This window comes from Ceratocystis lukuohia (genome assembly GCF_044167205.1).
Source record: "Ceratocystis lukuohia strain C4212 chromosome Unknown Supercontig1_pilon, whole genome shotgun sequence".
NCBI classification, from domain to species: domain Eukaryota; kingdom Fungi; phylum Ascomycota; class Sordariomycetes; order Microascales; family Ceratocystidaceae; genus Ceratocystis; species Ceratocystis lukuohia.
In genome coordinates, this window is record NW_027263520.1 from 5,398,093 (window position 1) to 5,424,323 (window position 26,231).

At 49.4% G+C, this 26,231-nt stretch overlaps 9 protein-coding genes across 9 annotated transcripts; 2 read left to right on the forward strand and 7 right to left on the reverse strand.

Moving 5' to 3' along the window:
• Nucleotides 1–160: 160 nt before the first annotated feature.
• Nucleotides 161–792, reverse strand: HOO65_011328 (uncharacterized protein; the record flags this gene model as incomplete). The annotated part of the gene is made up of 2 exons (XM_071006170.1): nt 161–330; nt 390–792. The coding sequence occupies 2 exons, from the start codon at nt 790–792 to the stop codon at nt 161–163; spliced, it is 573 nt and encodes a 190-aa protein (XP_070863149.1).
• Nucleotides 793–5,796: 5,004 nt separating this feature from the next.
• Nucleotides 5,797–6,224, reverse strand: HOO65_011329 (uncharacterized protein; the record flags this gene model as incomplete). The annotated part of the gene is made up of 2 exons (XM_071006221.1): nt 5,797–5,958; nt 6,021–6,224. 2 exons carry the CDS (start codon nt 6,222–6,224, stop codon nt 5,797–5,799), a joined length of 366 nt encoding a protein of 121 aa, XP_070863150.1.
• A 2,855-nt stretch (nt 6,225–9,079) lies between these two features.
• On the reverse strand, nt 9,080–10,299 carry HOO65_011330 (uncharacterized protein; the record flags this gene model as incomplete). Its single annotated transcript, XM_071005922.1, has 5 exons — nt 9,080–9,361; nt 9,457–9,576; nt 9,778–9,858; nt 9,909–9,975; nt 10,046–10,299. 5 exons carry the CDS (start codon nt 10,297–10,299, stop codon nt 9,080–9,082), a joined length of 804 nt encoding a protein of 267 aa, XP_070863151.1.
• Nucleotides 10,300–10,995: 696 nt separating this feature from the next.
• Nucleotides 10,996–12,681, reverse strand: HOO65_011331 (Polynucleotide 5'-hydroxyl-kinase; the record flags this gene model as incomplete). The annotated part of the gene is made up of 5 exons (XM_071005706.1): nt 10,996–11,169; nt 11,488–11,545; nt 11,608–12,219; nt 12,282–12,394; nt 12,457–12,681. The coding sequence occupies 5 exons, from the start codon at nt 12,679–12,681 to the stop codon at nt 10,996–10,998; spliced, it is 1,182 nt and encodes a 393-aa protein (XP_070863152.1).
• A 544-nt stretch (nt 12,682–13,225) lies between these two features.
• On the reverse strand, nt 13,226–15,100 carry HOO65_011332 (Polynucleotide 5'-hydroxyl-kinase; the record flags this gene model as incomplete). The annotated part of the gene is made up of 3 exons (XM_071005639.1): nt 13,226–14,110; nt 14,231–14,579; nt 14,646–15,100. 3 exons carry the CDS (start codon nt 15,098–15,100, stop codon nt 13,226–13,228), a joined length of 1,689 nt encoding a protein of 562 aa, XP_070863153.1.
• Nucleotides 15,101–15,634: 534 nt separating this feature from the next.
• On the forward strand, nt 15,635–17,700 carry HOO65_011333 (putative tRNA(Ile)-lysidine synthase; the record flags this gene model as incomplete). Its single annotated transcript, XM_071005571.1, has 3 exons — nt 15,635–15,767; nt 15,826–17,621; nt 17,674–17,700. 3 exons carry the CDS (start codon nt 15,635–15,637, stop codon nt 17,698–17,700), a joined length of 1,956 nt encoding a protein of 651 aa, XP_070863154.1.
• A 1,602-nt stretch (nt 17,701–19,302) lies between these two features.
• On the reverse strand, nt 19,303–21,917 carry HOO65_011334 (Calcium-binding mitochondrial carrier SAL1; the record flags this gene model as incomplete). The annotated part of the gene is made up of 6 exons (XM_071005448.1): nt 19,303–19,819; nt 19,928–20,082; nt 20,172–21,096; nt 21,234–21,441; nt 21,507–21,587; nt 21,773–21,917. 6 exons carry the CDS (start codon nt 21,915–21,917, stop codon nt 19,303–19,305), a joined length of 2,031 nt encoding a protein of 676 aa, XP_070863155.1.
• A 1,274-nt stretch (nt 21,918–23,191) lies between these two features.
• On the forward strand, nt 23,192–24,367 carry HOO65_011335 (RNA polymerase II holoenzyme cyclin-like subunit; the record flags this gene model as incomplete). The annotated part of the gene is made up of 2 exons (XM_071005957.1): nt 23,192–23,351; nt 23,448–24,367. 2 exons carry the CDS (start codon nt 23,192–23,194, stop codon nt 24,365–24,367), a joined length of 1,080 nt encoding a protein of 359 aa, XP_070863156.1.
• A 471-nt stretch (nt 24,368–24,838) lies between these two features.
• Nucleotides 24,839–26,144, reverse strand: HOO65_011336 (alpha/beta hydrolase; the record flags this gene model as incomplete). The annotated part of the gene is made up of 2 exons (XM_071005875.1): nt 24,839–25,641; nt 25,751–26,144. The coding sequence occupies 2 exons, from the start codon at nt 26,142–26,144 to the stop codon at nt 24,839–24,841; spliced, it is 1,197 nt and encodes a 398-aa protein (XP_070863157.1).
• Between the last annotated feature and the right edge of the window lie 87 nt (nt 26,145–26,231).

Sequence of the window (26,231 nt, forward strand, 5' to 3'; positions counted from 1 at the left end):
CTGTTCCCCGGGATCGGCTGACAAAGACAAAGCAAAAAGAAGCGAGTAGCAAGACTAGAAAGACTAGAAGAGTAGGCAAAACTGCCGATGAAGTGGAAGAGAAAAGAAGAGACAGAAAAGAAAAGAAGAAAACAAAGAAGGGCGCGAGACGACAAGAGGCTTAAGCCCGGTTGCGCCAGAACCGGAGGTGGCGGTACCGCTTCATGCGGTTGCGCATTAATGGCTCCTCTTCGGGGTCTGGGATGGTGATGAATCGCGACAGCCGGCTCTTGGCCTCGGCGGGCATCTGAGCGGCGTTTTCGTTCATGAGAACGAGGATGGCGCGGGAGGCTGTTGAGAGACGGTTAGAGATGAGATTGTTAACAGGAGGGAGAGAGAGAGAGACTCACGCATCAAATCCTCTGACTCGGTGGCCAGAGCGGCCTCGATGCGTGCAGAGCGGTAGCAGCCGTAGCGTCGCTGCAGGTCCAGCATGCAGTTCCACAGTTCGCGGTCACTTGCGTGGCTATCGGAGTGCAGCACCACGCGGGGCTCTGACGATTCTGACACGGCGGGAATAGAGGCAAAGGGCGCTGCTGCTGGCTCGGATGCGGGCGAGAAGCAGTGTGCGGGCGAGGAGAAGGAAGAGTAAGACATTGACGAAGAGAGAGACGAGCAGGAAGAGATGGACGCCAGGCTGGGGCGCGCCGCGGGTGGAGAGAGGGGGGCCGAGATCTGGGCCATGGGTGCTGGCGAAGGGCAAGGAGATATAGCGAAGAAGTCGGCGTCGGCGGCGTCCATGGAGGAGGCCATGGTGTAGGCAGAGGAACGGCGAGACATTGGGGCAGGATGTAAATGCGATGGATGGGATGGGATGGGATGGGATGGCAGAGAGCGCAGGTATGATAGAGCACAAAGACCTGAGACGGACGGGTGGTGAATGGTATGATAATAGCTAGTAGCAAGCTGCTGGTAGACAGTAGTGAGAAGAGAGACGGTGAAGACGGATATGGGACGACGGAGGGAGACTAATGACGGGAGTGAGTCAGGCTATTATATAAACAAGGCACCAAGCACGATGTAAGTCAGCCCTAGTTTTCAAAGAGTGAGGTAAAAAAAAAAAAAAAGAATAAAAAATAAAAGGCAGATAGATGGCCAAGGATCTAATGCAGGCAGCAAGGGGGGGGGGAATATATATATCAAAAGGAATATAAAAAGCTGTGCGAAGAGGATGTTTCTTGCAAGAATAAAATAAAATAAAAAGCTAAAAGACCCAGCGGCCAGGTCGGAAGATAAGGCTTGCCGGAAATGTCAGCAATTAATAGGAACCAGACGAAGGGAGGACGAGCAATGCCGGGGTGAGGTTGGGCGAAGCTGGGTTGAGTTGGATTGAATTGGATTGAGTTGGCTTGAATTGGCTTGAGTTGGCTTGAATTGCTCGAGCTGGCTTGGATTGGCTTGAGTTGAGCTCAGTGCTAGACGAGGGACGGCAAGGGAGGGGGAGACGGGCTACTATATGGGCTTCCTCTTGCTGTTGTCTAGACGTGTATTGGGCACAGCAGTAGGAGAACAACACACCGACGCCCAGTCAAGTTCAAGTTCCGCCTATCTTGGCTAATACGAATAGACACACCGCAGATGATCGCCCGTATATTGCCCCCCTCCCTGCTCATGTTCCTATAATAAGCAGCTGTCGATAAGTGAAGAAAAAAAACATAGCACCACTTGACCAGCAGCTCCAGTTGTTGTCTCCTCTCCACCTGTCTATCTCTCCACTTCCACCTCCTTCTTGGTCCTGCTTGATCACGATGTTTATAGCGCTGCCGCAAGTCTGAGGTCTCAGCTAGCGAACAGATCGTGCAGTGGCCTTGGCCTAAAGGGCGGGCGGGGAAGGGGAGGAGGAAGCTTGGGTCGGGGGGGGCTTAGTTTCTCTGGCTAGGCTTTGTGAGGCTCTAATTTGTAAGTAATTGACTGGGTACATTATTTTATTTCGGTTTTTTGGAGGATTTTTTTACGTTTTTCTACGTTTTTTTCCTAGTTTTTATTTTATTATTTTATTATTTATTTTATTTTCACTTTTCTTTTTTACATATTTTTCGCATTTTTCGCATTTTTCACCTTTTTATTTTTTTTATTTATTTTTTTTCATATTTTTCCTTTTTCTGCTTCCCCTTCCACCTCCGACAACCCGCTTTCCACCTCCAGATGGCCTAGACGATCAACCTCCTCTCACTGCATTACGCAAGTCTCCCTCCTTGCTCGTCTTGGCTTGGCCTGATCTCACTATACATTCGCTGCCATCTGTACATCCTCTCATGCTCTGCTCTTGCTTCGCTGTCCATACGTACATGCGTGCAGTGCATACATCACAGCGTAGCAACAGCCAATAATAGGCCCCTCCCTCCTAGGGCAGGACTGTCCCAGGTCGTGTGCCCTTGCAATTTTCTGTTCTTTTCTCTAGTCTTCCCCAGCCGTCCCTTTTCTGTCAAGGTCTCCTGTTTTAGCTTTGATTCTTTTGCTATTCTGTTGCACTGTCAGGAGTCCGTCAATCGGGCTAGCCGGCAATGCGGAAGAGCAAGATGGACGAAGTCTACTTCTACCCAGAGGCAGTGCAGTCTCCGTTTAGGCTGGGCAGCAGTGCGACATCACGCGGTCGAAATCACATGTCTCTCTTCTCGGTCGGCCGTAGAAGAGTCACCTGTCTCGTCTGGCCACGGCGGAGAAGGGGAGAATAGAAAAAAAAAAGAGATAAACCCAACTATAAGCTAGACGGAAAAGAAATACAGTGGCCATATATCACACACTTTGTGGTCCTTGGCCGCCCGCCCCTTGTGCTCCCTCGCCACGTCCCTCTGTCAAAACTCCCAAAGCTTGGGCCTGGCTATACTGTCTGCTGTATCTGTCTGCTGTATCTGTCTGCTGTATCTGACTGCTGTATCTGACTCCTGTATCTGACTCCTGTATCTGACTCCTGTATCTGTCTCCTGTCTCCTCCTCTCCACCTCTCGACTGCTCGCTCCTTTTCTCACGTGTCTCTCTCCTCATCACCACCACCACCCACTCTCCTGTCGTTTTGTCAGCCCTCCCCCCCCCCCCCCCTTTTCTTTTCCCTCCTCCGTCTAGACCAAGCTTGCATGCATAATCAGCGCGCAACGCAAGACATGGAGGACAGACATAAAGCCACACCATGCCAAAAACATGAAAGGAACATGGCTTAGATTCTGGTTACACGTTCTGGTGCAATTTTTTCTTCCTTTGTTTTTCATGCCATGCGCTCGCTGTCCCTTGTCTCTCCTCTCTCCTCTCCTCTACCCCTCCAGGTCCAGTCTAGCCCCCAGCCGGAAAACAGCAGTGTAGCGGAACTCCCGGCCGGGCTACCAGGCGGCATGGATCTTGGGACCAAACTGTAAAGAATTTTCTTCTCTCTTTTTTTTCCCTGCCTTGAAAGATCGTCGTCGATGTTTGAAATTTTTTTACCTTTTACAGGGCTCAGGGGTGCTGGCCAACATTAAAGATATACATGATCATGATGTCACACAGCCAACTAGACAGTCGATGGGAAGATTCTGATAATGCGCCCGCTTCTGGAACCACATTTTGCTTCTTCTAGCCCTGGCCATGCAGTTCGTCTCGTCCAAGATGTCTCCGGAAAATTTGCCTTGTTTTTCTATTGCCAGTTCTTGTCTATTTTTTTCCTGCTTTTCGGCATACTATCTAACACATGTCCAACACCTCCATCTCCGCCTATCTACTACAACACCAAGCCCGAGACAGCAGCAAAGACACAGTACAGCGACAGGCAGCGTATTGTCCTTCTGTCCTTCTCCTCCCCTTCTCCTTCCCTCCCCTTCCCTTCCCTCCCTTCCCCCTTTCCCTTCCCCTTCCTGCTGCCCTATAGTAAAAAGTCTTCACCAGACCCGCTCGCATATCACGGTTATTCATGCATTACTCAAGTGTCCTTGAACCCAACTAACCTCCCCATCCCAGCATCATGCCAAAAGCAGCCCAAAGCATGATCACCAACCAACTGACACACACACCGCCTTGTTCGGTCAGGCCAAGCCAGACCGACCGGGGAGGCCATAGATGATAAGCGAAGCAAGCGGCTTGCGAGAAAAAAAAAAAAAAAAAAGGAAATCTTGCATAACCCCCCTTGTTCTCTAACCCTAGCATCGCCATGCCTCCGTCTCTCTCTGCCCTACAGACCCTAATCGAGCTACAAGTACAAACACCTCCTCCCAAGGCCCACCCGTTCTTCAAGCTCCGTGCGCTCGGTTCAATCGGATCATCCCTCACTTTTCCCTTTCTGTGCCTCTCCTTGTTCGCTCTCCCCCCCCTCTCCATCTCGCCTCGTCCGTCCTAGTCCTTATTACCCCGTTTTGCATCAGAGCTTCGCCTCGTTACTCCTCCTGACCTTTCTTAGTGTGTTAGTCTTTTAGTTTTCCATGTGTTTTTTTGCCCCCCCCCCTTTCCCAGTCCAGTGAAAGCCTACTAACAAAGACAAAGACAACGACTGCAAAGGGGGATAGGGTCTTTGGCATTAGCCCAAAGGGCCCAAGGACCGTAAGAGGGGTTGCTTCCCCGCTCCGCCTCTCTCTCCCATATGGAAACTGAAACTTGGCACTTGGCCTTTGGGCTTGCACTTCCCCTGCCTTTTCTTCTACACTGTCTCTTCATAGCTTCCCCAGGGTGCTTCTCATGCCTCACTAGAATCAATCACATGTAAGAACAAAGAACGAAAGAAAGACTAGTTCAAATCCTGAATTCAAACCAGCTCCCATGACTCTTCATAGCCAATCATGCCTGTGGACGACTCGGCTTACAACCAACTAGGGCGGCCACATGGACACACTTATCAAAGCAAAAAATTAGACTGAAAACTGATTATTGTAGATAAGCCATACAATCTTATCATTCATTAACTTGCAGTTGAGCTGTGTAGCAGTCCTGCGCTATACTAACTTCTATAACCGACCTAAGTAATAAAACAGGCAGTTGTAGGTCTGGCTGCTTGCTTGCCTGCCTATTCAATCTTTCCCTTTATCCCCCTTTAACTCTTAAACTTCCATCCATAGCCCGTCCGGCCATTATTTCAGACCAGTCGGCTAAGCCCAATAAGCCCCGCCCGTCCGCTGGGTTCATCTGCATCTCTGCCGTCTGTAACCCCCGGTTTGGGCTGAGCCAGTCCAGCTCAGCTTAACGTTGCCCAGTGTGGCCCGCCTACATTAGTTATGCAGGGCAGGGCAGGGCTAAGTGTGACAATAGGAATGGACTGCCACCTGTAATCTGCAACCTGCAGCTGGTAGCAGCAAGAGCTCAAAGAGCTTAAAAATACCACCACCACTACTGCGTTCCGCCCCACACCATCACACACTTGGCTCATTGGGCAGGAAGCCGCTGCCGATGTGGCGGACAAGTGTTCGATCCAGGGTATATTAGGCGATTTCAGCTCTCACGAATGATGGTGATAGCTGAGAAGCAGCAGTAGTAGTGAGGTAGAGAGGGAGAGAGAGAGAGAGAGAGAGGAGGGAGAAACAAAGAGTCAGGCCATATCAAAATTGGCCAGGATTCTTCAGAAAAAGAATAACAAAAAACAGAATTAAAAAAAAAAAAAGGGTCGTCTCATCGAGTCAAAATAAAACAGAATAAATAAAAAAGGGTGTAAATGTCGAAAGAGGGGGTATCAAGAACCAAGATTTAAGCGGACTCGCGCTGGACTTGGGTGTAGAATAGAAAAGTTTAATGACGCAGAGAGAGGAGAAGGAGGAGGAGGAGGGGTTAGAGGGATGCTCGTTTTTGTTTGTTTGGATTATTCGTTTAGTGCTGCTTCTCCTCATTGGACTCGCATAAAGCTGAGGATGATGACGATGGTGTCGTCGATGAGGATGAAGAGACGTGGGTCGAGCGCTGTTGAGAGGACGAGGAATCAGAAGAGTACTCGCGGCGTACCTGCAACACGAAAAAAAACTTTTGGTTAGACTACAGGCCATGTAACAAGCGATAGACAGTGCAAAGCAACACGAAGACAGGTTGGTACTCACTCTTTCGCGGCCACGATGCTCCTCCTCATCATAGGGGTTGCTGAATCTTTGGCGGTCCTCCTCGTACCAGGCGCACAGAGGCTTTCCGCTAAACATCAAATCGTCATCATCGATAATTGTGGCACCCATCCAGGAAAAGTCGGCGTTTTCAAAGTCTAGATAGGCCTCGGCCGTGTCCATGTAATGTGTGGCGGGAGAAGACATTGTGAGAGGAAAAATTTGGTAACAAGACTTGGGAGAGATCAAGATGCTGGCGAGTCAGGGTGATATAAGGTTGTTTCGACGTAATAATCGGTCGTCCCGATATAATGGGAAAAAGTGGGAGAGAAAAAGAAAAAAAAGTGAGAAAAAAGTTTGATTTTGATCCCGCGAGACCAAGTGCGAAACGCAAAATGAAATAAAGAAGAAGCCCGAGCGGCGCTGTATGAGATATTTAGTGGTGTCTTGAAGAATTGGTCTTGATGCGCAGGACAAAAAAAGCGGAGAGGAGTGGCTATGTAGCAGCAAGGCGAAATCAAAATCGGGCTGTGAGATGGTAATATGCGCAGACGATGGCAGCGTGATTTATATAGCGAAGAAGGGACTGATGAATGGATCAATTGATGGATGGTGGATGGCGGATTTTGGGTTGGGATGCGATCGGGCGCCTCTGCCGAGTTGCCTGCTGCAGAGATTTGTTGTTACTTTGTTTATGTGTTGTCGCTCTGGTGGACGTTGGACAAACAGCGCCGTAGGAGACTAAAAAGAGAAAAAAAAACGAGATTGAAATGCAAGAAAGAGTTGAATTGATGGAAATTTTGATGAATGCGATGAGGGTTGTGATGATGCAGAGACAATAGATAAAGGGAACGATGAAGTCGAAGAAGGTAAGTTTTGACGCTGCTGCTGAAACTTGGTGATTAAGATTTGTTTGTTTGTTTGATTGCCTGGGGCTTGAGCTTGCATGTAAACAGTATAATGTGGGTTCAAGGAAAGTGTGAGGATAACAAACGCCAAAAAAGCCAAGGAAGGACCGTCTATTTACATATAAAATTTTCTTTCCATGACGGGCAGCTACCTTATTCAACTATTGACCTTCGTCACAGTGGGAGGTTCTTTCTCTTCCCATCCGAGAAAGGGAATAACTATCCGCGGCTAGGAAATGGTCCTCGGGCCAATAATAAGACCCTAGATCGAGCCATAATCTTACCCTCGAGAGACATGCTCTGCATCTTTGCTTTGCCTCTGGCTGAAAGCCTGTTGTCTAAAAGAAAGGCTACCCTCAAAGGGGGGTTCAAACGGCTTGGCTTCCCCTTGTCTCTCTCTCTTTCTCTCTTTTTTTGCCACTTTGCAAGTTTCCTTCCTTTCGTCATATTGCGCCGCCTTTCTCCTTCCTTCTTCCCCCTTCCTTTTCACACAGCTTTAGCTAGTCTTTTGCGACTAATGTCAAACTAAAGGCTTTGAGCTCGAGCTTTGCAGGTGGTTGTTGGAGTCACAAATCCGGCCTTGTGTTGGCTGAATCTCTTCAACATGTGAAGGCGTAACAAGGCGTAACCCCACACAACTCCAGCACATACCACCTGCCAACTTTGGCGACTTAACTTCCATTCCCCTCAGTAATATCGCCTTGCCTAGCCTAACTTGGGCTTCGACCCGGGCTCGCTTACTTCTTTGCCCTGGCTGTCCAGACCGTACAACAGCAAAGCGGGTCCGGCATCGTTCTCCCCTTCTCCCTTAGCACCCCCCCCCCCCTCGTCTGTGCTTGCGTTTCCCCGCTCCCCCCCTCGAGCCAACGCTTATATTCAACCATGCCTCTTCCCTCTCCTCCCCCTCCCCCCTTCCTATTGCACCAACACCGCTAAATCGTTTGTAGGCTTGCACAAACGAGGACGCAAGACGCACGACTATACATGATGTGCATCGAGGCGGCACGGCAGGAGTGTGCGGCATAAGAGACTAGGTCACCCGCTCGTCTTGAACTAGAGTCCTATCCCATTCATCCCTTGATACTCATCCTCTATAGATCTGCCTTGTCTATAGACAATAGTGTGCAGTATCTACCAGCACTAGGAAGACGTGGAACATGCCTTGAACCTGGCTCAACCGCTGATTTGCGTAGGCCTTCTGAAGCTCTCAAACCAGCTCGCCTAGTCTCACTTTAACAGCTTGGATTTTCAAGGAGTTTCCTAGCTCTTGCCCTCCCCTGAACTAATCTCAATAGGTTCTTAGTCTTGTAGTTCGGCAAGCTGCGAGACTTCAAGGGCCCCCCTATATTGCCGTTAATCCTTAGGGCGCCAGTTTAGAAAGGGTGGGAGGGGGGAGGGAAGCTGTATAAGCTTGCCACCTGTAATCTAACGTGTGGCAGTTGGTATTTCAATGTGCGTGCATATGTGCATACTTCCAACTTGCCATCCTATCCCCTTCAGCCCAACCAGATGCCCAATTCAACTATTCAACCAGAACGCTCACCAAAGGCCCAAATATAACAGACCATAACCTTTGTACCCAGGAAAGCACGTCATAATCAACCCCTCCCATAAACAAGTCTTGCCTAAAAATAGAATCTCGCAGCCCGAAGACACTTTTGCCCCTCTTGCTCCGCTGTATATCTCAGACTTTATAGCACAACGCACACGCACCCGTACCCGCGCCTGCGCACACCCACACATTGTTCATTCTGTGGCCTGATATTTCTTATATTTGCAGTCTAGTTTCTTTTGACGTCGGAAACGGGAAGTGCAAAGACTCCAGCCCTGAAATCTCCGATGTCGTGCCATTATTAGCAACACGGGCAATGAACGGAGAGCAACCAATGCCCGAAGAGCAGTTAGTGCTTGATGGCGATATCGGCCGTTGCCGGCTGTCTCCAGCTGCCGACGCTGGCGAAACTGACGCGTGACTTTTCTTAGCTAGCTGCATAATCATTCTTGAGACTTCTTCACGTGCCACAACACCGGCCTCATCACGTAGTCGCTGCTTGACAAGCTCGCGGCTTGTTATTAGCGGAGCCGGGAAGAGCTCTTCGTGCGCTGGACAGCCCATTTTATCGATTGCCGCACGCTTCCAGCTACAGCCGGCAATTATGCAGGTGTGAGTATTGCAATAGTGTGAGCGCGACCGCGAACTTGGCATGCCGCTAGTGCACGCAGATGTACAGCCCGGCTGTTGGCAAACATGCTTCTTGCATAGCTGAGAATCGTGCTGCGAGATGATCCGGCGACACCCTGGCGATGTGCATGTGTGTATGGCACAGCACGGGCTAGGCACAGTATGAATGATGATGCGAGCTTCAAGACATGTCTCCCAAGAGCATTGGTGCACAGAGCAGAAGCGTTTGTGGTTGGCAGTCTGGCGGTTGCAATCTACGGTATTGCAAAAGGTAAGGGCGTCTAAACAGGATCGAGTCAGTGTTTAAGCTTTACATTTGTGCTAAACTCATCGAGGATTCGGGTCTTACGATTGGAGCAGTGAGTTCCGGGCCACTTCTCTTTGTCTCGCCGATTGTGGCAACCAATGCCTTCACAGCGTGCATGTTGCTGACACCAGCCTTCAAAAACTCGCTCGTCACTGCAGCCAACTACAGTGCAAAAGTGAGCGTCACACAGCGTACCGCGGATGGCAAATCGAGTGCAGCCAGTGCTGGTGCACCTCTGCAGGTGCGAATTGCACAGCGGGAAGTTGGGGATCCGGGCTCTGCTACAGTTGTTAAGAACACAGGTATCTAAATAAATGTCTTAGTAGGGAGGCGGAGGTGAGCAAATTTGGGCGCTGCACTTACGATGTACACAGAAGCGATACCTCTGAGTGTTCTCAGCATCAAGACGGGGAAACCTGCAGTTAGGCATATGGCATCGGGTATCTTGAGAGCATTAGCAAAGGCCGAATGAACATAAAAAGAGAGAGACTTACGAGTCTCGCAGTATCGTGCCGATGATATCTTGGGCCCGGGGCAGCACCGATTTGCGGTAATTTGACACTGGCAGGAATCTAGAGATACACACCACAATTAGCCACTCCAGACGGGTCATGGCCTAAATATGCTATACTTACGGCCATCGCAGTACATTCCTCCATCCCGCACGACACGTCGCTCACAGCCCTTGATGAAGCAAGGCACTTTCTGCATTAACGGCGATTTGGAAATATGGCGTGCACCAAAGATAGTGCGCATCCACCTTGGGCTTTCCTGGCTGGCAGGCAACCTCGGTAGAGCTGGTGGTGAAGGGGCGGGCGATGAGCAAAAGTTAGGCGTTCTAGTAGGAGCACTAGAAGCTTGTGGACGGAAGCCTTGAAGAGACATGGTGAAAACGGCAGAGTGAAAGGCTGTAGAATCAAGCCAGTTGATGCTGGCAAAGAGCAACAAGTTGGGCCCCCTCGAACAGCTGGAATCCCATAGTCTTTATAGCAATTTATCACTATAAGACGGCAAGCCAACATAACATGGCTTTCCCTATTCTTTCGACCCGCAGTTGAAAGAAGTTCTTTATTGCCTTGTCAAGTTTTAAGAATGCCTTGCTTATTGCTTATATATATAAAAGCGCCCCATCGGTTTTGCGTGGGGTAAGAAAAGAAAAGAAAAGGTTCTTTGTTAGAAGATGGAGTCTGAGCTCTAAACATAGACTAGCCAAAAGACGCCGAGCGTGAAAGAGTGAAAGATAGAACCAAGCAAAAAAAAAAAAAAAAAAAAAAATGGCAGACGTAACCAGAGCTGTAGATTAAATTTCACGGTGTTTATGTAAGCGCTATGGGGAATCCGCTCACCGAAGCTACAGCGGAAACTGCTCGCCATAAAAGCACTACACCGACCGACCAGCCAGCCGGCAGTTGCCGTTTACATGGCGCGGCGGCCCCGCAGTGTTAAAGTCCTTTGAAGCTAGGCTGAAGATCCTTTGAGGACCTCCCTTCGTCTTAGACATAGATACTAGCATATTTCTAACCATGGCCCTGCCTTTAATCTATCATCTTCCAATCTCTAACGCCGCACTATCTCCCTACATTAACTCCAGTATTTAGACCAGACCGCGAACTCGGAATCCGCCCCGTAGAACTGGAACTCCACGTCGGTAATGTCTGCAAATCCCTCGTCTTTCTTTGGCGGCACATATCGCTTAGTGAAGGAAGAGAAGGCGATTCCTGGGAGACGCGCCCTTTTTTCCGGGTTGGCATCGGGCTATATGTGCATTTGATTGTTAGCTGATGCATACATCACCAAGGATATCCCGATATCGATAGAAAGCGAAGGGGAAGGGCAGGGTTGGGGGCGGGGTGGGGGGAGTGTCACCATTTTCCCGCTAGACCTATAACTATCGTTATGTATGCACAAGTTGATTGGCGTTGTAAAGTGCACGCAACGGATTGGAATCTTCTTCTCTTTGGCCAAGGCTACCCACATAGCCCGCGTGCTTGGATCAGCATTAGTGTTATCTATTGTCAAATGTCAGTAGCCGCCATGCTTAGTCCTCTGCCCTGCACTTTTCTTACCAATTACCAAAGAGGACTCGGTGCTCTTAAGGCCTTCGGTTGCAGCTTTAAAGCAGTTATCGCGCCTATCAACGACCATGTTAGTTACTAGCCTCTAGACATGACAAATGCAACGTCAAATACTCACGATCCAAGCAAATCCTGGTTGATTCGCTCATACCCTTGAGGCTCACAATGCCTCCACCAGAATGAGCTCTTCCCAGCTCCCGGTGGCCCACAGAACAATACAATCTCACGCGGGTACTTTTTTTGCCAGTGCGCAACTGACGACACACTATCACTATCGCCCGTAGCTTTGCTACGCGCTACTGTCCCAGGCTCAAAGTCGCGCTCAAATGCCTCGGCTGCCTCGCCATGGAAAAACTCCTCGGGTGTGGAGAACTTGAGGCCCAGATTAGCAGCCAGATTGCGGTCTGAGCAGCTAAAGTCACGCGTCTTGCGTACGCCACGAGCGGGCCGGCCTGCAGCATCTCCAACAAAGAAACTGCTGGCCATGTCGATATCTTCAGGTGCGAGTCCATTGTCACTGAGTAGGCTGTCCCACATGCCAGTTTGCGGCTTGCGGAAACGGTCCTTGGCTGTGGCAGCGTATAGCGTGATAGGCAGGTTCAGTGCGCGGAGGATGTTGTCACACTTGCCTTTATACTCACGCGTTTTATCGGACTTGGTAGGAGCCTTGGACTTGGGGTCCGGATGAAGAGTGAGACCGGCTTGGTTTGAGAAAATTGATATAAGGAATCTAGGAATGCGTTAGGAGGTAGGCCATAGATAGCAGCAGGATTTCCAAGGGATGCTCCTCACCCGTCAGCATGCAACTTTTTTAATCGTTGAGGCACTGTAGCGTCCCACCACTTCCAGTCATCCACGCCTTTTGGATACTTTTTCCCAGATGCCGGTAGAATAAGCGTAGAGTCCTAAACCGATTAGTGCAAGCCCTGCATCCAGACTTGAAGCCATTAAGAGTTGCACTACTTACAAGGTCAAAGGCTGCTATCTTTCTCTTGGGCGCAGCTGGGTCTGAACTCTTAGAGACGGTCTCGGCCTCAGACTGCATTTCACCTGCCCCTTGATCAGGAACAAAACGCGCCACAAGCAATGACGTCGCCTCTTTTTCATCTGGCGCCTTCTCTGTCCACGTAGCCTTGGCTAGTGCAGCCACATCCTTGATCTTTTCTGATGTGGGCTTGAAAAAATTAGCCATGTTGTTTTCTATACATCAGGAGCACGCATGTCAGTCTTGTCTTGGGGTGTGCGTACAATGTATGGTTTGATTTGGCCCAATTGCCTACTCACTTGTTATCGCACTAGCCACTTTCTTCTTTACTGGCGGCGATGAAGGCCCATCAGCGGCTCTTTTAGTCGGCATCGTAATGGTGGTGATACTAGCTACGGATCTGTTGTTGATATTGTATCTTGCCAAAGTAAACAAATGTTGCATAGAAAAGTTTGAGCGGGATGAAATGCGCCAGCCGCAAGAATCAATGTAGGAAGAGAGTAAAGCGCAGAGCATGCTATGATAGAGAAAACTACAACGCAAAATGTACCATTTGCACAGTAAACGAAGCATGGAAGTAGATGATATTAAGGGAGGTATTGTAGCTTGTCACGTGTTGGACAAGCACTACTAGGGTTAGGGTGATCTCGAAGCACGCACATCAATCACATGCTTTTGTTTTTTTTTGGTTTCATTTTTTCGATTGCTCCTTTATTCTCTTTTAATAGTTCTAACAAAGTCGATGCCAATTCTACCGCGTCATCTTCTCCTTATTCTCCTCCCCTAAGCCGACAAACGACTCGCTTGCGACTAAGACCACAGCAGAGTCATCATGGTCCGAATCATCCGGGTTTGAACCGTCGTTGACGTATGGCGTGAAGCCCTCATTGCCGCTGTCATTGTCTTCGTTGTCGCCCTTGCTCACGCCATTATTATTAGAGCTGCTGTCCCCGGTTTCAGCATCAGCTCCAGGCGTATCATCACTTTCAGCTCCGGGTTTGTCCAAGCAAACATCATGGAGGTCCCTTGATAGCCCGGTTTCCCATCTGCTGAAAGTTTCCGGCAGGACTGTTGGCATTCTCTGGATTCCGTAGCCTGCAAGTTTGCTCCGCTCATCAGTCATGGTAATTTGGACCGAGGAGTGGGGAGCTTTTGGTGGCGCTAGAAAATCGGGAGCCACACGTTGCTTCTGAATGCCATTGGCATGGTTATAGGTGGGGTTGATAGCGCTAGCATGGCATTGAGATGGCGCTTTCTTATGAGTAACTTCGTTTCTAATAGCTATCATGGCTGGGCTCAAGCCCGGGCTAAAGGCTGCGGCCAAATCTGGGGTCAAAGTTAAAGGAGCTGAGGACAAAGACGCAGCTGGGGACTGGGCCAAAGCAGTAGTTGTTAGGTTTGTCATGATATCGCGTGATACCGACTTGGTAGCATTAGCTACGACAATAGAATCACCTGGCGTCATCTGTTGCCCCTGCTGATGTAGGTCGATGTTTTTTCGAGTGTCCATTATGGGGACATTATGGGGTGGCTTGCTAGGAGCTGAATGAGGTCTAGTCTCAGAACTAGTCTGGATCAAGATAATCGATGTTCTGCTAGCCTCTCTCGCGGCAGCCCCAATCGGCGCCGGCTGGGCCTGAGAGAGCGTCTTAGTCGTTGCTCCTCCTACCTGCTGTCTTCCCTTGTGGAACCGTGAGCATTTCTAATTGTCGCCAACGGTAACCACCTGGGGTAACGGTGCGGGCCCACTACGGACTTCAAGAGGAACGCGGGGGTCCCATGTACGACGGTCAAAGTGCTTGAACTCAATTGCGCCTTCTAGCTCCCGCTGAATGACCTGCAGCTTTTCCGCAGCACGTGTTATTTCGTGGGGTCTGGTATCCTCCAATACATTTATCTTGACAAATAGGAACCAGCGTCCCATTGGATCACCGCATTCAAGGGCCTCTTGGGCTGGAAGGTGACTAGCAATGGGCCGAGTGTCGGGACTTAACATGGGCTGGTATTGAGAGCGATCCTTAAGCAGGTATTGCTTGCAGAGACAGTACTCAATGCCGCTGTCGTCGAAATATTGCACCGTGTGCTCGAGGAGTTCCCCCTTCAGACTAGACGACAGCGCATTAGAAAGAGGACGGAAAGAACTTGAAGGCATAGATGTCGAAATGACTTACGCGTGATTATTATCCTGCATGATCTTTAGTAGATTCTTTTGTTTCCAGATTTCAATCTTCTTGCGAGTGGTGATAGCTCTGTTGGAGTTGGGAGGAGGCGGGTCCGGAAAGTCTAGCCAGCGCAGAATGCCTTCGTTGGCATTGAAGTCAGGCTGTTGTGCCTGAGGTCCAAAACCATCATAAGGGACCTCGTAACGCAGATCAATGAGATATGATTGTCGAGACACGGCCGTCTGCAATTCACGCCATAAAAGCAATTCAGAGGGTTGTTTGTCCTTATCCGACTTGTGTACAGAAACAAGATTGCTCATGCCTGTTGGCCGACGAGGGCCTTGAAAACGAAGGCAGCGATTCATGGATTCATAGCCATCACGGGCACAAATGCCTTTGAGCACAGCGCGAGCTCTAGTTTCGTCGTCACGGTCAATGACCGCAGTCATGAAGAGCTCAAGCATGACTAGTAGAGATGATTAATAGGATAGAAGGCGATGATAATAAATATAATGGTAACAGTAGGTGAAGCAATAGACCGCTAGTGATTATTAGGTATGAGAATGTAGAAGTGTGGAGGAGAGACGAAGGTTTGTAGAGTAGACTTTGGAGATTTTGAGGGCGAAGAGCAAGAAGGGAAAAGCATAAAGAAAAGGTATAAAAAGAAAGGAAGAAAGCATATGGAGAGGAATGAAGGGTAACAAAAGCAGAAGGGAAAAGAAAAAAAAAGTCTAGCCAAAGCTGATAGCTGCGTTTAGCAAGACAAGGCTGATAGAGCTATGATGGTGTGAACTGTGGCGCACTGTGGCGCACATGGCGGGGTTACCATAGTATGGCATTTATGCAAGGCTACCAAGTTACATCACGAAAAAAAGGCTTGCTAAAGGTTTTGGTGTTGTACATTTGATTGTGGTTTTTGGTGGGGATAACATAGCAAAAAATACCAAGGGCAATTCAGATGGCCCCACGCCATTCCTTTATCTGCCTCTCACCACAGAATGGCCGCTTCCTCGCTGCCACTCTTACACAAATATGCAGCCCCAGTCACTATCGCTGAGTTTGCAGATGTGCTACGTCAGCTTTGCAAACCGCGTTTCCCAAATTTACGTCCTCATAGCGGCCACAAAATAGGTGGGTATACATCTGTGCTTTCTAACACCTCAATGTCCTCCCTTCTAACCTCTACTAGCTCTCGCTGTCAGTGGCGGCCTTGACTCCATGGCTCTTGCTGTGCTCTTCTCTCAATTCCTAAAGCGCTACCCACATGTCTATATTGGCGATGCCCACATCTCTGGCATTTATGCCTTCATTATAAACCACAGTCTGCGCCAGGGGTCTCTCCAGGAAGCGAAGGACGTAGCCGCGCAAGTTCAAAACATTCCTGGTATTCACCCAGTGGTTGCGTCCATAGACTGGACTCAATATGGCCATACTAACCCCAAATCGCAATCGGTATCCATACCTGAAGCACAGGGCTTTAGTAAAATTTCCAGTGCTGCTTTTGCCTCTAATATCGAGACCCTTGCTCGCCGGGCGCGATACCAGCTGCTAGGGAAACTGTGTTTAAAACACAATTCTGACTCGCTCTTCTTTGCTCATCATAGGTCCGATGTCTATGAGACTATTCTCCTACGTTTGTTGTCAGGTGCCTCAAGGCGGGGGCTCTCGGGAATTCGACCACGTGGTGATATTCCCGAGTGCCATGGTATGTTTGGCGTCCACCGTTCGGGTCTTATCAAGGCCCTGAGCAATGGGCAGTCATACTTGGGAGTAGACACATCGCAGTTAGATGTATCTAGCATTGGCAATGAACTACGTAGTGGGATATTCGATGATATTAAAAGCCTAAGAAGCAAGCAGGCGAAGCAAGACAACCACACAAGCACTTATGGGTCCTGGTACTTGAAAACAGTTTCTAGGGCCCAGCAGCAAGGGGAGACGCCCTTTGGGCCTTGCATACTGCCGGCCCGCGAGGATATCATCCAAAACTCAGTCAGTCCTGCTGATGTGTTTCTTGAGGATGGTGGGGTTCACATCTACCGACCACTTCTACCCTTTGACAAAGACCGGCTCCGGGCCACCTGTATTGAGTATGGTATCAACTGGGTTGAAGACAAGACCAATGCAGATCCAACTGTGACGAAGAGGAACGCCATTCGTTACATGGCGACACACTACAAGCTGCCCAGAGCCCTTCAAAAAGACTCTATTCTACATTTGGCGGATCGTTGCACTGAGCTCAACCAGCAAGATGCCAGCACTGCCAATTGGCTCTTGAGTAGGACAGAGCTGAAGCTAGACTCACGAGTAGGCACGCTCAAGGTTGGCTTTCCTCATGTTGCTGTATCCTTGCGAGATCGCCTACGGCGCCACCGGCAGATAATGGTGAATCCAAAAGCACGCAACAGCCAATGGCTACGCAGAAAGCTTAAAATTAAGAGACTTCGGCTGCCCGCTGCAATATTAGTCCAAAAGCTTATTCACACTATCTCCCCGCGTGAACACTTTCCCGATCTTGCTGATATAGACCCATTCATCAGCCGCCTCTTCCCTGACCTATCTCCCACCCGGTCTTTTCCTCCAGCCAAGTCCTTTTGCCTCGGTGGAGTTCTCTTTACCCCTCTACCTGGGCCTCCCCATGCCCACTGGCTTGTTTCCCGCCAGCCATATGTTTCCCTCCAACCCCCTCCACATGTTTCCTTCCCCGCCGCAAACATGCCAACTGCACACCTGGATAGCCCTTATATCAAGACCCAGCTCATGTCCAGCTGGCACCCTACGCATCTCTGGGATGGCCGGTACTGGATCTGCCTGCGCCACCGCCTCCCAGGCCACATAGTCGTCGCTCCACTAACCCCCGCCCACCTCTCAACTCTACGAAATCGCCTTTCCCGCAAGTTACGCCAAGATTTAGATGCAGTTCTACGGGCATGCGCCCCTGGAAAGGTCCGCTTCACGCTGCCAGCACTGTACTATAGCGAAGCGGTATGTGGACCAGCCGGGCCTTTTAACTACAGCAATAACCGTAGTGCTGTAGGTGGGGGCGATACAGGTGATCATGTGAAACACCTACCTGGAATGCAGATATTGGCACTGCCAACTTTAGGCTATGCATTGCCTGAAGCCGGCGGGCTAGTAGAGTGGCGGGTGTCTTTTAAGATGGTTGATAATGACGTTAAGGCACAGGCCATTGGGCTGCCGAAGAATAGGCGTTAAGAGAGGGGTTTCAAGATTAATCTGTGTTTCTGGCGAATCACGCAATGGCAGCTTTCAGCTATAGACTTTAGCCATTTCCCACTCCCAGGTTTGGCACTAAGCACGCCAAGTGCACATCCCACACGATCACTAGCATGCCCTTCTCTAACTGCGATTCATTTACAGCCATACCAATCAAGTTCTAGACCAGGCGTTGTGGCCTTTTGCTGTGAACGTCACTTTATTTTCAGATCATGTAGACAGAAAAAGTCTGGCTAGTCTACTCTAACACATGGCACCCTGCTTCCTATCAGCCCTCAGCATAGGCTGTTGAGTAAGTGGCTACCATGGCACATAGGGGGTTTCCGCTCATACCTTTCGTGTACCCAGACGCTGTACCTCACTTCTTGTTCATTTCCTTCCTGATAGTCTAATTGCTTCTGGGAAAAGCAAAAGGAGAAATCACGAGGGGGGGATAGAGGGGTGGAAAACATTCTTAGAACGATCTCCTAACTAGTATTAGCAGATCTTGTGGCACGATGAGAGACAACTGTCCTGAGCAAACCTGGGCGAAAAATCCATATTTTCATTGTCTATCTCCAGTAAATCCAAGAGGTAGCTGCACTGGGCAGTTTGAGGGGGTGGCCCAGCCTTGCCAATGTTTGTTTGTTTGTTTGTATTATTTAACGTCTGCCTACTGGTTTTCTACCTCCCAGGCGGTCAGCTGTGACAGGGACGCATAGATTTCAAGCCTCTCCTATGACTTTTTAGGGTCCAGCAATATAGCCAGAAGGACTCTCTATCTAGCGCGGCCCAAGGACGTACCTGTCGGGCTCCAGGATTGGTTACCGGACAGAACTGACCCTCTGCGAGACTAACCGCAGATATATATTTCGACTTTAATTTCAACAAAAGTAAAGAAAAAAAAAAGGAAAAAAAAAAAAAAAAAAAGCCCGCGCCCTCCGTTTCCAGACAACCTTTGAGCCAATGTTCCGCTCACGATAATCGGCAATAGGACCGATGGTGTAGTTGGTTATCACGTTTGTCTAACACTCATCTCTGAATGGATGGACACAAAAGGTCGGCGGTTCAAGTCCGCCTCGGTTCATTTTTTGGGATTGCCCCCGTCTATTATTCCCCATCAGAAGTATCAGACAGACCAAGCAGTAGAGGCTTCCGTGTGTATCTTTTGCCTTCGAGATTGATTATTTCTTTTCTTCTTTTTTCTTCTAATCGAGATAAATAAGCGCAACAATAAAATAGGATATATCAAACGGCAACAAGGCCGGAACGAAAAGAAGTCAAAGAACGACTTGCTCGTGTCTATCCTTCATCAACAGCACCAAACCCTAGAACAAATGCTGAATTCCGCATTGCCTCATGTCCCTCTCAAATGCCAGATATACCTCACCATTTATCTTCTTTCCAGTTCCTCCCTATCATACTTCTCCCAATACCGCCCATTTCCCATTTACTCCAGTCGCAAGAACCGCTTCGAGTTTTCGTACACCACCCACGTAATACTCAACGCCGGTGCAACTTTAAGCAAGTTTGGCGTCAGTCCTTTGTATAAGCCACGAACACCCTCATTCTTAAGGGTTTGATGAGCCACATCCCAAATACCAGTGTATGTGGCTCGGTGCATGTGAGTACCCTGGGTCTGTAGACGTGTGCGTAGCACGTTGAGCGGGTAGACAACAGTGGCACCAAAGGCGCCAGAGCTAGCGCCGATCATGCCCGTGACAAGATTGCCTGGCTCAATTTCGTCTTCGGGAATTCCCTGTCGCCTAGAAACATATGACTTGTAAGTTTTCTTTAAGAACTCAAAGACACTCATATCGATAGCGCTGTATGGAAACATGCCAATCAAGCCCATGGTTACACCGCGATATGCTGACTGCATGCCCCCCGTCTGGTACATGCGCTTAGCCGTGGCAATAATTAGCTCATTTCCCTTAGGGCCATCCTTGACAGTTTCGCACTGAAGACTAAAGCGAGAAAGAGTTGTTAGCATAGGCTTTTTCCGAGAACTATCGAGCCAATCATGTTGGCTCTATAGACTTTAGATCGAGCTATCTTCTTCGGAACCAGCATACCGGAACTTGAGCGTGTCTAATGGGTATACACAAAACTGGGCAACAATGCCTGCCAAACCTCCGGAAGCGAATTTGGACCAAGAAGAGATCTGCTTGGTGTCATTGTGGCCTTCAAAATTGGCCATTGCCCGCTTTACTGCTTCGTAAGTCCCAAACTAAAAGGCGGGGAAGTTAACACATGCGCACAAGAAACCCAGTTTGAGCGGCAGATAATATCTGAGGCACATTCTCCAGTTCTCCATACCTTGATTGCAGTTTCCGGCATGATTTTTATGACATTCAAGCCATTGCCAGCAAAAAAGCTGCGCATTCCATTTTGCGACCAAATCTCAAGCACTGCAGACCGGATCGGGGCCATGGAATTTGAAAGAGCGTTAAGTGGTTTGCCCATTTTAAGAGCACCCATGACTGAGTCTGCGCCATGTGTGACGTTTGTGTTGACTAATAAAAAAACCTTGAGACGATCCAGGGGTGCTGTTGCTGTCCGTGAGACCCCACCAGCAATAGCACCGGCGAGGAAGTATCCTGGATCAGGAACAAAGTCGGATAGCTTTAACTGTGGTTCGGCCGTGCTAGTAGTTGTGGCTGCATAGTCCGTAGATTCATCTTCCTGTGGGCAGAGAAGATCATGTTCGAGAGGCTCAAGAAATTCTTCTGCTAAAGCCATATTTGTGCCGGGCGAAGCCATGCTGATTTCAGGACTAGATACTAACGCTTGCGTTGTTGTGGGGTTCATAACCGGCTCAGTACCATTTGGCACACGCAAAGTATTACGTTTTCGTCCGGTTACAGCGTATGCAGTAGTCGGCTCTTGTATTGATGCTTCAGCAGGGTCTTGTGTTATCTGAGTGGGATGCGTGGTGCTGGCAGAATTGGTTGGTTTTGGTAATGTAGTAGGGCTCGGATCAGCGGTTCGCTGAACGCCACTCGCATTTTGGGCGGTAGTCTGGTACTTGAGTGCTCTTTCGGCGTCTCCTGGGGCTGCAATTCTAACTATAGATCCAAAGAGAATATGCAAGAGGGAGTCGTTCTTGGAGGTGTGATGGAGAGATTCGTCGCTAACTAAAGAGTCTCCTTCAGCATTGAGAGTCACAATTGACGACCAAAATGAGAGCACAGCATGAAGCGAAGTTGAATCTCGCGAGGGCGGCATGAAGATGAGATAGTCCCTAGTTGGCGCGGGAAGCAGTTGTCAGCATTGGGGAGAGCGACGAGATGTGGCCAAGCACGCAGGCATTGTTCATTCATAGACTTTAACGAGTGAAGTAGAGGCAATGATAGATGCGAGTGTGAAGAATTGACTCACCGCCATTCAAGGTAGCTAATGTAGCCATCATTATCATTGTCGACATGATTGAAAAATTTATTGAGTCGGTCCTTTGGAACGGCAATTCCAGCTCGTTCAAAGGCCCGCTCCATCTGCAACTTATCAACCTTTCCGTCTTTATCGGTGTCAATGGATTGGAAAAGATTCCAGAGCTGCGCCTCAGCCTGTCGCACGAAACTTTGAAACTCTGTAACTCGGGGTGAGAGGAGTCAGTAACAGCGGAGGGTGAGCGTAATTAGAGATCAAGCCTACCATGGAACTGTATTTTGCCGTCGCGGTTTGTGTCGGCTTCTTGGAACATCTGCTGAAGCAAATGGTCGGCATTTTTCATAGCTATATTGATTTGAGACGTGCATTAGTCGTGGGATTATGTATCTTAGGAGGGGCAGCAGTGACTGGTCTGAGCAAAAGTAGACATAGAGGCAGATGCGGATCCAAATGCAGATGCAAGCGTAGACGAAAATTCAGTTACGGAAACGAACAGTCGTTCACGTCATGCTTTGAAAGAGTCAACTCACGATGGCCGAGATTGTGCAGACCCAGCTGCAAGCCATTCAAATCCAGCTCGCCTTTACCCTGTAAATCAAGGCGTGACCATAGCTGCTTGGTCCTAGAATCAAGCTGGTACTCATGGCCATGCTGGGAGATCCCAGGGGCAGTCATGACGACATGTAGAGACAAGGAGGACGAGCGGAAGAAAAGACTGGAAGACGGGAGCCGGGGCTAGATATCAGGAGAAGGGGCGGAAACGAGGACAGTGACAAGAGCGAAAAGTCTTAAATGTAATTTTCCAGCTGTAAGTGTCACACATGTGAACAGAATCGTCAATTGGAAGAAGGCGGCGAGAGCAAGAGAAAAAAAGATATAATAAAAAAGAATAAAATTATTATAATAAAAAAATCAGAGAAAAAAAGACAGTGAGGCCAAGCACAAAGGGAAATGATGACGACACTGTATTTTCTGTCTCTGCAGCAAAGCGAAGAAATAAAGGGTTTGTTTGGCTCAGGAAGTGCAGCCGGTGGATCACGAAGAGGACATCTGGGCGTTCTCTAGTAAAACAAGTTCGAACAAGGCGAAAAGAAATCGATATAGAAAGCCAAGGTTCGCGATGCAAAGATGGGGTCGGTCGATGGGTCTTGTGGAAATAGCGTATACGTGCTGTATTAGAGAGTTCGGGCCGAGGGAGTCCAAGCTGGGAGGAGGGAGAAGAGCAAAGTAGCTGAAGCTTCAAGTCCATCTAAACTCAAACTGCTCCAAAACAAGCCTTCGACCAGCAGAAAAAAACTGGTCCCCGTAACGCTGAGAGCAAATCAAATAATGGATACAGGGCCACGTTTTAGTGGGACTATCCGAACATCCGGCTACAAGGTACAAAAGCTATGGAAGAGAGCAAATCAACTTGGAAAAAAAAAATTAAAAATCCTTGATTGGTCGATTCGGAGGGGAAGCTCCAAGCTTGGAGTTATGGCTTAACTCTGATGTCATCAGCACAATCGCGCCACAGAAAGCATGTGGCGCCTTCTTATCTCTTATCATTTCTCAGCCTTGTCTGTTCTTTCAGCAAGGATTCCCCTCAAGGCTGAGAACCATTGTGCAACATCATCATCTACGTGGGTACACACGTACATCTGTGTGCTATACTTTGTGCTGTACTTTTACTCTCGGCCCGTCTTTGCCTTTCAATTCTTTGGCACGCCGCTAGATTTCTCGATTTCAGAAATCCTCTTGCGGCTGTAATACGTTCTTTCTACTTTCTTTGTAGCATCTAACTCTTGTCAGTCGTTTCGTTTCCTGTGCTCATACAACCATCCATAGTAATACCTAGACAGCCGGCCGGAGTCTGTGATCCTGTGTCAGCTTCTTCTGTCTCTACTCCAGTTTATTCACTCGTTTCCACCCTTTCCTTCTCTTTCCTGTCCCTCTATCCAACCGCCACAATGTCAGCAAACTACTGGGAGTCAACACATCGCCGCTACTGGAACTTTACCAAAGATCAGCTAGCAACCATGCGCCAAAAGCTGGAAGATCAGAATCCTGAGCTAGTACAAATGTACCCCCTTCAGCAGCAGCGCCATCTATACATCTACTTTAATACTCGTGAGTCTCTAGACTGGCACAAAAACCTGGGGCCATCAGCCCAGAACCCCTTTCTTCAGACCATCAAGCATCACTACTAACCGCCCCATACTACAGAAATCAACCGCCTAAGCAAGCGTTTAGCCATCCGCCAACAGGCTATTTCAACTGCCCAAGTCTATCTCAAGCGCTACTACACACGTGTCGAAATCCGTCGCACAAACCCGTATCTCGTTATTGCCGCTGCCGTCTATCTCGCCTGCAAAATCGAGGAATGCCCACAACATATCCGCTTTATTGTCAACGAAGCCAAGTCGCTATGGCAAGACTTTGTCACCATCGATACTGGCCGTCTAGGCGAATGCGAATTTGCGCTCATCTCCGAAATGGACTCTCACATGATCGTGCACCAGCCATACCGCACCCTTCAAGCCCTACAAGGCGACCTAACGCTGACCCAGGAAGACGTCGCGCTAGCCTGGTCGCTTATCAACGATTCGTACATGACCGATCTGCCGCTATTGGTCGACCCACATATTATTGCCCTGACGGCTATCATGCTGTCGTTAGTCCTTCGTCCAAGCCCGCCCAACCACTCAGCCACCGGTCAGCAACAAACCATGTCCATAGGCCAGGTTAATCTAGCATCCATGACGAATGCTTCTGCTGCAATAATGCAGGCTGCCCATGTTCATGCACAAACCCAAGCACATCCACATGCCCAATCATATTCGCATGCGCAGGCCCAGAATATGAGCCATCCAGGGCTTAATGCTGCTGGAACCAGTGGGAGCTCTAATGGTGGAAGCGGCAGCGGTGGTGGGCCTGCAGCGGAGGCATTGCCCAAGAAGAACATGCGATTCACACGTGTGCAGCAGTACACAGTCTGGCTGGCCGAGAGCAACGTTGACATCACAGCCATTGTAGACTGTACACAGGAAATGGTGTACTTTTACGAAATGCAGGAACAATACAACGACAAGGTGACGAAGGAGCAGATCAACCGCTTTATCAAGGCACGCGAGCTGGACAAATAAAGGAGCAAGGTTGGCAGGCAGTACTGCAGGCGTACCGTTCTTCGTCTTCTAAGCGGTAAGAAGAGTTGGAGACATAATAGGCAAGTATAGTTAGTAGAGCTTCTGCGCCCATTTCTTCTCCTCTCTCCTTGACATGTGAGTCTCATTCTCTTAATCTGTTACTTTTTTCCCTTTCCCTTTCTCTACATATTCCCAGTTTCTTGCTTCATCTTAGTCTCGAATCTTCGCTGGCTCTTTTTTTTCTTGCTTTTGGCGTGGGCGCAACGGCAAGTTTTTTTTTTTTTTTTTTTTTTTTTTTCATTTCCTGAATAATATATTGCACTGGTATATTGCGTTTTTTTCTGTTACATGCTCATTCATTCATCAAACATAAATAAACCTCCTCTTTCCATATTTTCATAAATAAACCCCGTAAGCCTGTTTTTCTTCGCCCTTTTTTTTTCCCTCTTTTGGTCGTTGGCTTATGCCTTTTCACCGATTCCAAAACTCCACCATCTTTTCAGCAATCTCCGCGCCCTTGGTGATGGCGATAGCATGGTCACCCTTTATCACCACCGTCTCCATTGCCTCTTCGCCCAGGGTTTTCTTCGCGTCTGCCAGCATCTCATGGCGATCAACAATGTCGTCATCGTCTGCTAACACCACCATGATCCGGCCGCCGGGCAACCCCGGAATCGTCTTGTTCAATCTCCGCTCCTCCAACACAGCACGCAGGTCGAACCATGAGCCGCCCGGCTTACCCTGGTCACACACAGGGGCCTTGCGCAGAGTGCCGAGGTAGGCCTGCAGGAAGCCCTGGTGGTTGTCCAACTGGTGCCAGATAGTATCGCCTACCTGGCGGCGAGCGTTGTTGGCAGGTGATAGCACGACACGGTCGAAGTCGGGCGTAGCCGTCTGGGCGAGCGCTGGGCGATCCTCCCCGCCAGCAGGTATCTTGTGATCCCAGGGAGTCAAAATCTTGTGCATCATCCAGCGGATCAGGCCCTCGGGCAGCAGGCCCTCGGCGAGGCACAAGCGGTCAAAGAGACCAAAATGTGATGGCCGTACAAGACCGCCCGGAGAAAGCAGGGTAAGCGACTTGAGCATGCGTGGGTAGTAGCGCGCAAAAGCAACGGCCAGAGCGCCGCCAAGACTGTATCCGAGAAGGTGGAAGGCTTCGGTGCCGGTCCAAGCAAGGTCCGAAGAGGCAAGGACAAGGAGGATCTGCGAGATGTACAGACGCTCGTCGAAGGGAAGGTCAGACGGGGCATCTGAGTATCCACGGCCGAACAAGTCTAAGAAGAGAGCGCTTGTTAGTGGAAATCTGGATATGGAAGACAGGCAGAAGAGAGTCAAAGCTATAGAGATGGGATCTAGTCTCAAGTATCGACACCCGTTACTTACCGAAAATCATCACCCGGCAGCCCTTAGCCACCAAGGTCTCAGCCAAGTCCTGCAATGCCAAGGCCGGCGCACCAATTCCATGCAGCAACAGTACCTTTTCGCCAGTCTCGGGACCCCATTCATAGACATTCACGGCCCCATATGGAGTCTGCACCAGACGGCCTCCAGGCAGTATATCAGCGGGGTAGGCATGCACAGCACGTTGGGCATCAGAAAGCTGGGCATCCTCGGCGGCAGCGCGGGATGGGGCCTTTAGCGGAGGCGGGGCAGCAGGCGACGGTGTGAAACCGATAGCAGGCCGGGCATAGAGGTAGGCCGAGACGGTAGCGACGGTCAGGGCCACGGGCAGCTGGAGAGCCCGGATATTGGCTGTTGACAGGACGGCTTGAGACATTCTTCCTGACAGTATGGGAGGGAGAGAAAGAGGCACAATGGAAGGGGGGGAGGGGCACGTTGGAGGGGTGAGCCGTTTCCGGGGCTG